Below are 12,546 nucleotides of genomic sequence, written 5' to 3' on the forward strand. Positions count from 1 at the left end.
TTTCTAATCCTTTCTCATTGCACAATACCCAGTCCTAGATGGTCTGTTCCCTTGTTGTTCCTCAACATATTGGTCCAGAAAACTATCCCATAAAACTCCAACAATTCCTCCTCTATTGTACTGTGACTTATTTGACTCTCCTGATCTATATGCAGATTAAAGTCACCCATAATCACAGATATTCCTTTAACACATGCATCTCTGATTTCCTGTCTAATGCTATTCCCTACATTACCACCACAATTTGGCAGTCTTATAACACCACCATAAATGTTTTTTGTCTCTTGGTTTTTCTTAACTTGACCCATACAGATTCCCCATCATCTGTGCTGATATCTTTCCTCAATATTGTATCAATATCTTCTTTAATCAACGATGCAACTCCACCACCTTTTCCTTTCTGTCTGTCCTTCCTAAACACTGAATAGCCCTCCATGTTTAGTTCCCATCCTTGGTCACCTTGGAGCTTGTTGGAGCTTTTTTCAGAAACCATGTATTATGCTGGCTTTCTCAACTAACCCAAAGACTCATGGAGACAGTATTCTGGTTAAAGAATTTCTTTATTTCCCAAGCTTGGTCCATGTACGTGGGAGAGAAATTTGGGGCAGTCCAAATCTACTCTAAAAGTACATAATTCTCAGCATTACAATTGTACAATTTTCAAAAGTCATTTGCTCACCCCTTTGCTCACACCAGCTGGGTATTAGCCAATCATTGTTAGTATGGGCTATTTACCTTGGCCAATAACATTTACCTTCTGACAGCATGGAAATACATGAGCTCGTGGACTATAAGGGTGGGATTTTATGGCCTCGCTCCGGCGAGATCGTAAAATCTCACCCAAGGCCAATGGAGATTTCTGTTCTGGGAACCGCGAGCAGGTGAGGTCGTAGAGTTACCGCACAAGAGTTTCTCACAGTTTCCTGACACTCTTCTTATCTGGTGTAATGTATGTCCTATTTATTAAACTGTCTGGGACCGCTAGGACTGTCTGGAGCCCACACTGATAAGAGTTATTTTTCCCTTTGCTCAACAGTCGCATTGTTCTGCGGAATGTGGTTCTTTTTATTTGACTACATCTCAACATGCATTAGAGTAGTGTGTCATTAGCCAAGGTGTATGCTTTTAATACAGATTAGAATAGTTTTTCAAAAATACATGTTTAAATTCTCTAACAGTGGTTATATGTGTCTTTATGCAAACAGTACCTTTATAAAATATATTCCAGGCACATTGTGACTTCACTCTAAATTAATTTACCCCGATCTCTTAGTCTTTTAGTCCCAGGTTATTCTGAATTCCCTCTTACAGGGCCATATCTTTGTAATGCCAACTATATTACAACTCTTTGCATCTATCTGCACAATAATTCATCCATTCAGGTACAAAACCTTAAGGTGAGGCCTTTTAAAGTTTCTCATCCCATTCCTACTATTTTTTACTGTGTCCTTATTTGACTCTGGTCCTTGATTTCTTTGCCTATCACTTTTCTTGTTCTCCTTGCTGTCTTTTCCTCTTGTTCTTGATTCCCCCTGCTCTGAATACTTATAGAGGTTCCCATCCCCCTGCCATATTAGTTTTAAACCCTCCCCAACCACTGCCTCTAGTCTCCCATCTCTGCTTTTTCCCCTTGTTTTGCAGATTTGTTTTAACCCCTTTTCACTTATGTATCTAATTCTCTTTTGAAAGTTACCGGTGAATCTTTTCCACCAGCCTTTTGGCCCTGCATTCCAGATTATGATGCGTTGTGCAGAGCACATTCTTTGCTCTTCTTTGCCAACTAATAGAAAGACTGCTATAGTCTCCTTGCTCCCCAACCTGTATTTTTACCCCTTTTTTCCTCTTCTGCATCCCCGACCCCTCTCCAGTCATCCTTCTACAAAAGGGTATGTTCTGGTGGAACTCTGGCAGGAGCCTGTTCAGTTTTTATAAATTGGCTGAGCCTGGAAAATGGGCAGGGATCAGTGTTGTACACATAGAGCTGGGATCAAAGGGTGATATGTAGGTGGGTATAAGTCCTGTCTCTGCACACCAGTTATTACTGTCAGCTCTTCGGCTGTATTTATCTCAAAAGGTAAAGTTAAATATTAATTGAGAAAATCAAATGCCTGTTTCTGCGCTCCTATTTTAATAAATTGAAAATTCATTCAAAGTTAAAATTGTGAAGCATAACATGTCCATGGAAAAGCAGGACACTATTCTATATTAATATAATGTTCACAGAGAAGTTACTTGTGTAAGTTTAAAATACCAGTGGCACATATGACAAATTATTTCTTTATTTTGCCTTAATAACAGGTTCACCTTCTGCAGAAAATTTTACGCCATCCTTTTAGCAAGCAGGTAGAGGCAGAGGAAGCTGGATATTCTTTCCGTCCTCCTCCATGGGCTAGAGAGCTTCGTGTCAGCTGTTCCTCTTAATGATGAAAGTAAATTGTAACAAGACCAAAAATCGTTAACAGCCCAAATACTTTAGCCAAGTAATTCCATATTCCTCTTATGGGCAGATTTTACATAGGTTACGTGTTGTTGAATAAACTATGTTGTGCACACTATCAATAAAGTTGATCAATTTTAAAATCTCGCTCATAACTACATCATGAAGCATAAAGTGTACAAAAACAGAAAATGCTGCAAAATCTCAGAAGGTCGGATAGCATCTGTAGAGAGAGAATAGAGCTAATGCTTTGAGTCTGGATGACCCTTTGTCAGAGCTAAAGAGAAAGAAAATAGGACAAGATTTATACTGTAAGGGTGGCGCGGGGTGTGAATCATATGTGGATGTGAATCTTTAATTACCCCCTGGAATCTTTTCCATCTGTCAAATGAGGATTAGGTCCAGCATCCCATACACATGATTATTAGAGAACTGCTTCAGTCATGCACTGAAATAATAAAATTTAGCTCTGTCCATGCCACAAATGCAACTTTACTTTTCCAGTTTTGCAAAAACAGAGCTGCAATATATATTATAACATATGCAACATTACAACAATGCTATATATAAAAGATGGCAGCATACAGAATCAATTTTTTGGCACAATTTGACTAATAGTACACAAGAATTTCAGGGAAGAACAGTAACATTTTGAAAACTGAAAAAAGGAACTGGAAGTCTGCACTGACTTTCTGTTGCTGGCATATTTCACAGGCAGCAGTGGGGAACTTGCTACATCAATATTTGTGTCATGTTGGCTTGGGTAACCGCTGCTGTTTTCAGGAGATAGATTAATTACATCTGTTTCCTGTTTACAAAGGTCATGATTAACGTGTAGCAGACGATGTGCTCAGATACATTTTGTAATTTAGAAACCATACAATTCAAGGTTAACAGTATCTAAATTGCCCAAAGTAAGTAAGCTCTCAAAACCTAGATTATATGAACAAACACAAGCATACAAATTAAGAGCAGGAATAGGCCATATGGCCTCTTTGATTTGATTTATTATTGTCACATAGAAAAAGATCAATATCCTGATCCTGCTTTCCCCCGATATCCCATGATCTCTTTGGCTCTAAAGTAAACTTTATTTATTAGTCACAAGTAGGTTTACATTAACACTGCAATGAAGTTACTGTGAAAATTCCCTAGTCGCCACATTCCGGCGCCTGTTCAGGTACACTGAAGAGAATTTAGCATGGCCAGTTCATCTAATCTGCACATCTTTGGACTGTGGGAGGAAACCGGAACACCCGGCAGAAACCCACGCAAGCACGAGGAGAACATGCAAATTCCACATAGACAGTGACCCAAGCTGGGAATCGAACCTGGGTCCCTGGCGCTGTGAGGCAGTAATGCTAACCACTGTGTCACCATGCTGCCCTGATTTATGTAAGAGCTATATATAAGAGCTATATCTAATTTGTTCCTGAAATCACACAATGTTTTGGCCTCAACTACTTTCTGTGATAGTGAATTCCACAGATTCACCATTTTCTGGGTAAAGAAATTTCTCCTCACCTCAGTCCTAAAAGGTTTACCCCTTATCCTCAAACTATGACCCTTAGTTCTGGACTCCTCCATCAGGAACATTCTTTCTGAATCTACCCTGTCTAATTTTATAAGTTTCTATGAGATCCCTTCTCGCTCCTCTAAACTCCAATTAATACAATCCTAACCAACTTAGTGTCTCCTTGTATGACAGACCCACCATCCCAAGAATCAGCCTGGTAAACCTTCACTGCACTTCCTCTATAGCAAGGACATCCTTCCTCAAATAAGGACACCAAAACTGCACACAATACTCCAGGTGTTGCCTCACCAACACTCTGTACAATTCGGATCAATTACCTTTCAGAACCAGAAATAGTCAGAAATGTTCTTTAAGAGTTAAAGGGCCTTCCATCTATTGTTTCATGTCCCATAACTACCCCCATTTGCCTTGCAGCATAATTCCACCCTATCACTGAGTTTCCTTTTTTGTTCTTTCCTTCCCACTCTCACCTTTCCCAGCCTTTGTACTTGCTTATAAATGGTTACATCCCCAACTTTTTCCAGTTCTGATAAAAGGTCAGCAAACTAAAGCATTAATCTCTCACTCTTTTTCTCTCTCTCTCCATAACTGCAGCCTGACATGCTGAATATTTTATGGACTTTCTGTTCTAACTGGATATTTCAGATCTTCAGTATGCCCCGGTATAGAAGGTGATCGATTACAGATTGCTTCTTGATTTCTGATATGCTGACTCTTATCACTGTGTGCAATGAGTTAAATGGTCAGCGGACAGTTTTCTGTGAAAATCTCGATAATGGTGAAAACTAGAGAATGCTATACAAAGATCATATCTGTGAAGCACTGAAATAATGGGCAAACAGGTCTTTTGAGAGCACCAATATGCTTAAGACCCCAGTTAGCGCACCAAAACATTTCATTCACTCAAGTATTTTTGAGTGTTTTGGAAAGGAATATAACTTCACTACCTTGTGGTTGACCTGATATCCTGCTAAAACAGCAAAAAATTCAGGAGTGGAGTTTTAAATTTTTTTTCAGGATGTGACTGGACAATTGGACTTTAAGTAGGTGGAAGAGATAAAGCTGGTTTTAAAAAAAGTGACCATTCATTTTATGCATACCTGAATTTTATTACAACAAATATGTAAACATGCTGATTATTTATAAATTACTATTTAAAACATGAAATGAACAGCTATATGAGCAAAGTCAGACATACGAACATGTATAACTGGGGCCTGCATTATCAAGTTAAACATCGGTGCAGGAAGTATAGGCGTGCTGTTAGTCTTTGAAACAGGAAAGAAACGCCTTGGTTGTGGTTTTGTAAGGGTTTTCTGAAATGATGAAAATAGCATGTTTTTTCTGCAAATCAACAAAAGATTTAGGCTGTCAAAATTAATGAAGATAAAGTTCACAAAAATAATATTTCCATAGCAGAAATAAGCATGCTTTGACCAGAAGAGTTGTTTTCCCGTTTAAAGCATTATAATCAGCCCATTCTACACAAGCACATAAAAAGTTATACAGTCAGCTTTTAGCCATGGGCGGTCTGTTACATAGAAAGTGAGCAACAGGTTTTGCACTGTAGATCAGTGCATCAGTGTGTTCTGGCTGTGAAATGATGCAAATCGGGAGGGGCCAAAGTTTTATTCCTGATCTGTACAACTAATCAGAGTGTGACCATCATTGAAGGATTACAGTTGGCCTCACTTCCCCACACATTGTGGAAAAAAACACTGACTCCAAGGTCCGTTTCCGAATTCATTTTGACCTATGTTATCGAGAAAAAGGATGGAAAGAGACATTTAGAAAATTATTTTTACAGAGGATGGCTAGAATGTGGAATTTTTCACAGTAAACTTGTTGAAGCAGACCTCGTGAATTGTTTTAAAAGGAAATTAAGTAGGTGCTTATAAAACAGGTGTATGCAAAGCAAGTAGGCGAGTTGATTAGACTAGTTAGTGGTTATTGTGAAGAAAAATACAAGGACAAGTGGATGGTCTTGAACTACAGCATTGTAAGGTTCTGGCCTGTACTAAGCTGATTTCTTCGAGGGTAGTGGGCAGGGCACTACAAATTAGGGTACTACAAATTGCCTCAGATCTTGGAATGAGGACATTATTTGGCTTTGCCACTGATGATGGCTTTCCATGACTGTCCTGGAAAGTGCATGGATATGAGTGGCAAGATTTGGTTCACCTCACCAAAATTTGCATTATCACTTCAGGATTAACATCCTAACCTCTTTCCTTCCCTCACCAAAAACCATACCCAATCAAATTGAACATTAATGTCTTCATAGTTCTCTCAGCACACCTTTTCAATTTTCGCAAACATTGGTCTATCCAGAATGCTATTGCCGAAGTTCGCAATTGTATAAACTCCCACATACCACCATCCCTTTCCTTGTCCATTACCGCTTGCTACCTGTATCCAAGCACATTCACACAAAGGTCCTGTTTTTCACCTTTCTTCAAGGTCTTGTCACACCCCACCCAAATCATAGCCAGTTATATGTCTCAGTCAACATCTCCAATCTCCCTGTCCTGAATTACTACAAATGTACAAAAATGACAAACAAGTGCAGCTGGTTAATTGAGATTGTCCCAAATAGTCGTCGTGCAACTGAGCAACATGATTTCTGAGGTCCCCTCATCTATCAACAGCCACTAATCCTCTGAGGAGAGGCAAAAAGCAAAAAAAATTCCAAGGTTAGTTCAGGAATATTTTGGTGGGGAAAATTCCTCTCTGCTCCCTGCTCCCAAAGGCAATGAAATGCAAATTCCTGAAGATCACAGAAACCTTTTTATTCACTGTGATATTTATCCAGGTACCTTCTGAATGCTTGCAGCAAATCCACATTCACTACACAAACTAGCAACAGTTTCCAAAGGTAATTTATGTTCTGCAAAACAAGAAGACTGCCACTTATCCTAGTTTTAGAATCATAGAAAGTTTATGGCACAGAAAGAGGCCACTTGGCTCATCGTGTCTGCACCAGCTGAATAATGAGCCCTTGGCCTAATCCCACTTTCCAGTGTTTGGTCTGTAGCCCTGCAGATTACGGCACTTCCACATATCCAGACGCTTTTTAAATGAATTGAGGGTTTCTGTCTCTACTACACTTTCAGCCAGGGATTTCCAGACCCCCACAGCCCTCTGGGTGAAAAAGAAATTCTCATCTACCCTCTAATCTTTCTATCAATCCCTTTGAAGGAAATAGGTCCTTCTCATTCATCTAATCCAACCCCTCACAATTTTGTTCATTTTAATTTATTGTCTTCTCTGGAGCTTTAATTATTTTTACTGATTCCTCTTTATGTTAAATAATTCCTAATTTCTTTTTAGGTCTTTAATTTCTGCGTTCTTACTGGATGAATATGTTTCACAAATGGAATCTTAGTTTCCACTTGTCTTAACTTCAGCCAAACCCTTTTGGTTTCCCTGTTGGCCAAGTCTGTCTCTGGTGAAATGTTGACTTGTTTCCATTCTGGAATTCTCTTGTTGCCCTCATTTGGTCATTTGGTACCCTCCTTCTGAGGATCAGATCATTTGTCGTTTAATGTCCTTCATTGCCCTCCATATGGGGTATTTCGTTGCCTTCATTGTGGGGTCTTTCATTGTCCTCCTTCTGAGGTCTTGGAGTGGATAGAGGGACACATAATGGCATGGGGAGTATGGGAGGCCATGAGGGGTGGGTGAGGTCACAAGGTGGCATAGGTGGGGCATGAAGAATGTGAGGGTGGTTAAGGATGCTTTTGTATTGAGCATTTTGTAATAACTGCAACAGGAGCTGAAACACAGAGGCCAGCCTTCCACCAAGTGGCATCCTTCAAACTCATTTTGGGGATGGAAGGCTTGACTTGTGATCCACCCGCTCCCCCAGAATATAAGTATGACCTCTAGGCTTCTTTTTCTCAGGTCAGGTTGGGGAGCCGGGAAATGTACTGAATCTACACTTCAAACCCAGGAGCCAGAGATGAACTCTGCCACTTGTGAGTGGTCCATTTTGAAAAATTAAACTCCAAAGCTTTCAAACATAAAGTTAAAGTTTATTTATTTGTCACAAGTAGGGCTTACATTAACATTGCAATGAAGTTACTGTGAAATTCCCCTAGTCACCTTAGTCTGGCACCTGTTCAGGTCAATGCACCTAATGAGCATGTCTTTCAGAATGTGGGAGGAAAGCGGAGCACCCGGAGGAAACCCACACAGACACGGGGAGAACGTGCAGACTCCGCCCAGACAGTGACCCAAGCCAGGAATCGAACCCAGGTCCCTGGCACTGTGATGCAGCAGTGCTAACCACTGTGCTACTGTGCCACTCTTTAATATGCCTTTAACTGTCCTTGTATCAAAGAGAACCAGCTTAATTTTTAAAAAAATCTACTCATAGGCTCACAATTGGTGGCAATTGATAACAAGTCGCAACAGTTATATGGTAATTTTAAAACATTCATTCGTGGGACATGGGCATCGCTGGCTGGTCAGCATTTATTGGCCATCCCTAGTTGCCCTTAAGAAGGTGGTGGTGAGCTGCCTTCTTAAATCGCTGCAGTCCATGTGCTGTGAGTTGACCCACAATGCCCCAGGGAGGGAATTTCAGGATTTTGACCCAGCGACTGCGAAGGGACGGTGATATATTTCCAAGTCAGGATGGTGAGTGTCTTGGAGGGGAACTTGCAGTTGGTGGTGTTCCCATGTATCTGCTGCCCTCGTCCTTCTAGATGGAAGTGGTTGTGGGTTTGGAAGGTGCTGTCTAAGGATCTTTGGTGAATTGTTGCAGTGCATCTTGTAGATAGTACTAGTGCTCATTGCTACAGACTGAGGTGTGGCAATGATACCACCTTCTGGTATGAAACTTCTGAGCAGCTTGGTAAATTGTAATAATTAGCGAGTCATTTGTAGTTATAAATATTTATTATTTGTGGTTGCAAATGACATGTTAATTTCCAGTGCTGTCAGTTCTGTTCTGTATTCAGTCAGCAGAATTACTGTTTTCAGCTCCAGAATATTATCAGTAATATGCTTTCTCCTTTGGAGGGGATCAGGGTTTTGAGTCCTGTGGGTGCTCTCTCAGGCTCTGATAGGCAGGGGGCATATTGGTAGATGAGTCAGCTTCACTCGTCAGGTTGCCATCTGAATTGGTGGATGGATGGAGCATCACTGGCTGGTTAGATGGGTAGATGACAGCTTCCATGGATAGGAGGCTGCTTCTATATGGCAACTTGTGCATGTCTGTTCCATCCCACCCTGAGCTCTGTTTGACTGAGGTAGGACCTTGTGTGTGGTGTCTGTTCACCCACTTGTCCATCTTGAACTTGGTCTCAGATCCAAGCTGCCTCTCCTAGTTGGAGCCCTGGCAAATTGTATGCCGTGTGACATTTGTCATAGATCCACATCCTTCTGGAACAGTATTTGTCCTCTTTATCACTTTGGAAGGAGTAATTTGACAAGGAAGTATACTATGAAAGGTCTGACACTAGGAATTTCTGAAGAACAAAGGGACCTTGCCGTTTTTGTCCATAGATCTCTGAAGGCAGAAAGGCTGGTAAATAGAGTGATGAAAAAGGCATATGGCACACTCACCTTTATCAATCGGGGTATAGATTACAAAAGCAGAGAGGTCATGATGGAGTTGTATAGAATATTGGTGAGGCCACAGCTGCAGTACTGTGCACAGTTCTGGTCCCCACATTATAGGAAGGACGTGAACGCACTGGAAGGGGTGCAGAGGAGATTCACCAGGATGTTGCCTGGGATGGAACATTTAAGTTCTAAAGCGAGGTTGGATAGGCTTGGGTTGTTTTCACTGGAGCAGAGAAGACTGAGGGGCGGCCTGATTGAGGTGTTCAAGATTATGAGGAGCATGGACATGGTGGATAGGGAGCAGCTGTTTCCTTTAGTTGAAGGGTCAGTTGCAAGGGGACACAAGTTAAAAGTGAGGGGTGGGAGGTTTAGGGGGGATTTGAAGAAGAAGGTTTTTACCCAGAGAGTGGTGATGGTCTGGAATGCACTCCCTGGGAAGGTCGTGGATGCAGGATGAGTACTTGGCACACCATAATATTCAAGGTAAAGTGCTGGCAAGTGGGATTAGGTTGGCAGGTCAAGGCCTTTCATACGTCAGTGCAGACTTAATGGGCCGAATGGCCTCTTCTGCACTGTAGCATTCTGTGATTCTCTGCAATTCTGATCTCTCACTTTGTCCAAGCCATCAACTTGTACCTGCAGTGTGTGTGTGTGTGGTGGAGGCAAGTTCAATTGAAGCATTTTAAAGTTAATTGGACTATTAGCTGAAAAGAAAGAATGTGTAGGGGTACAAGGAGAAAACAGGAGAATGGTACTAAGGAAATTTGAGAGCTTGTGCAGACAGGATAGACTGAATGATCTCCTCTTGCACTGTAACAATTCTGGAATTTCGTGCAAGTACGAAGTTGAATTCTCAGTCTTCTTTCCATTAAGCGTTCATAAGGTGTTAAACCATTCCGGGCTGGAAGTGAACGATTGCTCAGAGGCGCAAGTTGGATACCTTTATTGGTATCGGGGTGGCACAGTGGTTAGCACTGCTGCCTCACAGCGCCATGGCCCCCGGGTTCAATTCCCGGCTTGGGTCACTGTCTGTGCGGAGTCTACACATTCTCCCCGTGTTTGCGTGGGTTTCCTCCGGGTGCTCCAGTTTCCTTCCACAGTATGAAAGACGTGCTGGTTAGGTGAATTGGCCGTGCTAAATTATCCCTCAGTGTACCTGATCAGGTGCCAGAGTGTGGTGACTAGGTGATTTTCACAGCATCTTCATTGCAATGTTAGTGTCACGAGTAAGCCTACTCGTGACACTAATAAATAAACTTTTTTTAAAAAGCTTTAAAAAATTAATGTTCTTCAGCAAAGCTTTCACTGTACACACTCCTCTTTTAGCTTCACCTTTAGCTTGAGGATATCTTGGTGAGCTGGTAGAATAGGCAAATCTATACGATGCAGTGAACTCTGTAAAGTATCCATTTTGTCTGAGGCTACAATGTCTGGGATTCCGTGTGTTGAAAATATCAGGAGCAGGCGTCAGCCCTTTGACCTTTGAGCCTGTTAGGTCATTTGATAAGATCACTTCTGGTCAGTTGTGATTCTCACTTCCATTTTCTTGTCTGTTCTGCAAAACCCTTGACTTCCTTGTCTATTAAATATCTATTTAACTCAGCCTTGAATACATTCAATGATTCTGCCTCCATTTCTTTTTGGGGAAGAGAATTCCATTGACTAATGACACTCAAGAGAAAAATTTACTTCTTATCTCTGTCTTAAGAAGGAAATTAATTGTTCATTCTTAAACTGTGTCCCCTAGTTCCAGTCTACCCCACATGAGGAAACATCCACCTGACACCCACCAAGTCAAGGTTCCCTCAGGATCTTAACTGTTTCAATCAGATTATCTCTCACTCATATAAATGCCAAATGGTATAGGCCCAACTAGTTCAACCTTCCTTTATAAAACAAGCCCCTATTGAAGAAATAAGTTGAGAACATTTTCCGAATTGCTTCTAATGTAATTATACAATTTTTCAAATAAGGATATGAAAACTGTGAACAGTCCTCCAGATGTGGTCTCACCAAAGCCTGTACAGCTGCGTAAAACCTCACTACCTTTACATTCCATTCCCCTTGCAAAAAACACCAATGTTCCATATGCCTTCCTAATCACTGCTACAACTGCATTCTAACTTCTTGTGATTCACATACCAGGACACTCAATTCCCTTTGTACCACTGAGTTCTGCAATCCATCTCCATTTAAATAATATACTGATTTTCTATTCTTCCTGCCAAAGTGGACAAGTTCACATTTCCCACATTATGGGCGGGATTTTTCTCTCTGCGGTGTGTTTCATGGTGGCGGGAGGTGGTGTGCGCTTACTGGTGGCAGGATATTTTGCTCCAGCCATCGTCAATGAGGTTTTCTATTGAACGCACCCCTCACCACTGGAAAACCCATGGCACAGGTACAGTGTTAGCGGGATCATTAGATCCCTCCGGTGTGAATGGGAGCAAGATTTAGGCAACTATTCCAACTGGCAATTTTTTGCCCACACACTTAACTTATCCATATCCCTTTGTAAACTCTTTACCCCCTTGACAACTTACTTTCCTGCCTATCTTTGTGTCAATGGCAAATTTAACTACCCTACATTCAGTTCTTCATCCAAATCACTGAAATAGATCGATGTATGTAAATAGTTGGGGCCCCAATACTGATCTATCTGACACTCTATTAGTTACATCTTGCCAACCTGAAAAAGACCCTGCTATCCCTACTCTCTACTTCCTGTTCACTAACCAATCCTTTTATTCATGCTTATATGTTGCTCCCTACACATGAGCTCTTATCTGGCATTGCGCCTTTTGGCGATCCAACTACTCTACATCTACAATAGTGGTGGGCCACCGGCCACATGGGGTTCTGAGTGCGGCCCACGAGATATTTTGTTGAGCGTTGTCCATGCACAAGATTGCTACATTCCACTGATTTCCATCCATGAACTTTTTTCCTACCGGAATGACTGAAGTGATAGACACGTAAGCAAGAGCATGGGAAGTGAGGT

General features: G+C 41.3%; 1 protein-coding gene across 2 annotated transcripts in view; it reads left to right on the forward strand.

The window, feature by feature from the left end:
• The window catches only part of LOC144507140 (protein nucleotidyltransferase YdiU-like), a 77,594-nt gene extending 75,018 nt beyond the window's left edge, over positions 1-2,576 (forward strand). For both annotated transcript variants that reach the window (XM_078233942.1, XM_078233933.1), the window contains one exon: positions 2,299-2,576. In XM_078233942.1, the coding sequence (XP_078090068.1) occupies positions 2,299-2,421 (123 nt within the window). In that variant the 3' untranslated portion in view covers positions 2,422-2,576. The remainder of the gene's footprint in view (positions 1-2,298) is intronic.
• Positions 2,577-12,546: the final 9,970 nt, after the last annotated feature.

Source organism: Mustelus asterias, chromosome 2 (assembly GCF_964213995.1).
Source record: "Mustelus asterias chromosome 2, sMusAst1.hap1.1, whole genome shotgun sequence".
In the NCBI taxonomy this organism is placed as follows: Eukaryota; Metazoa; Chordata; class Chondrichthyes; order Carcharhiniformes; family Triakidae; genus Mustelus; species Mustelus asterias.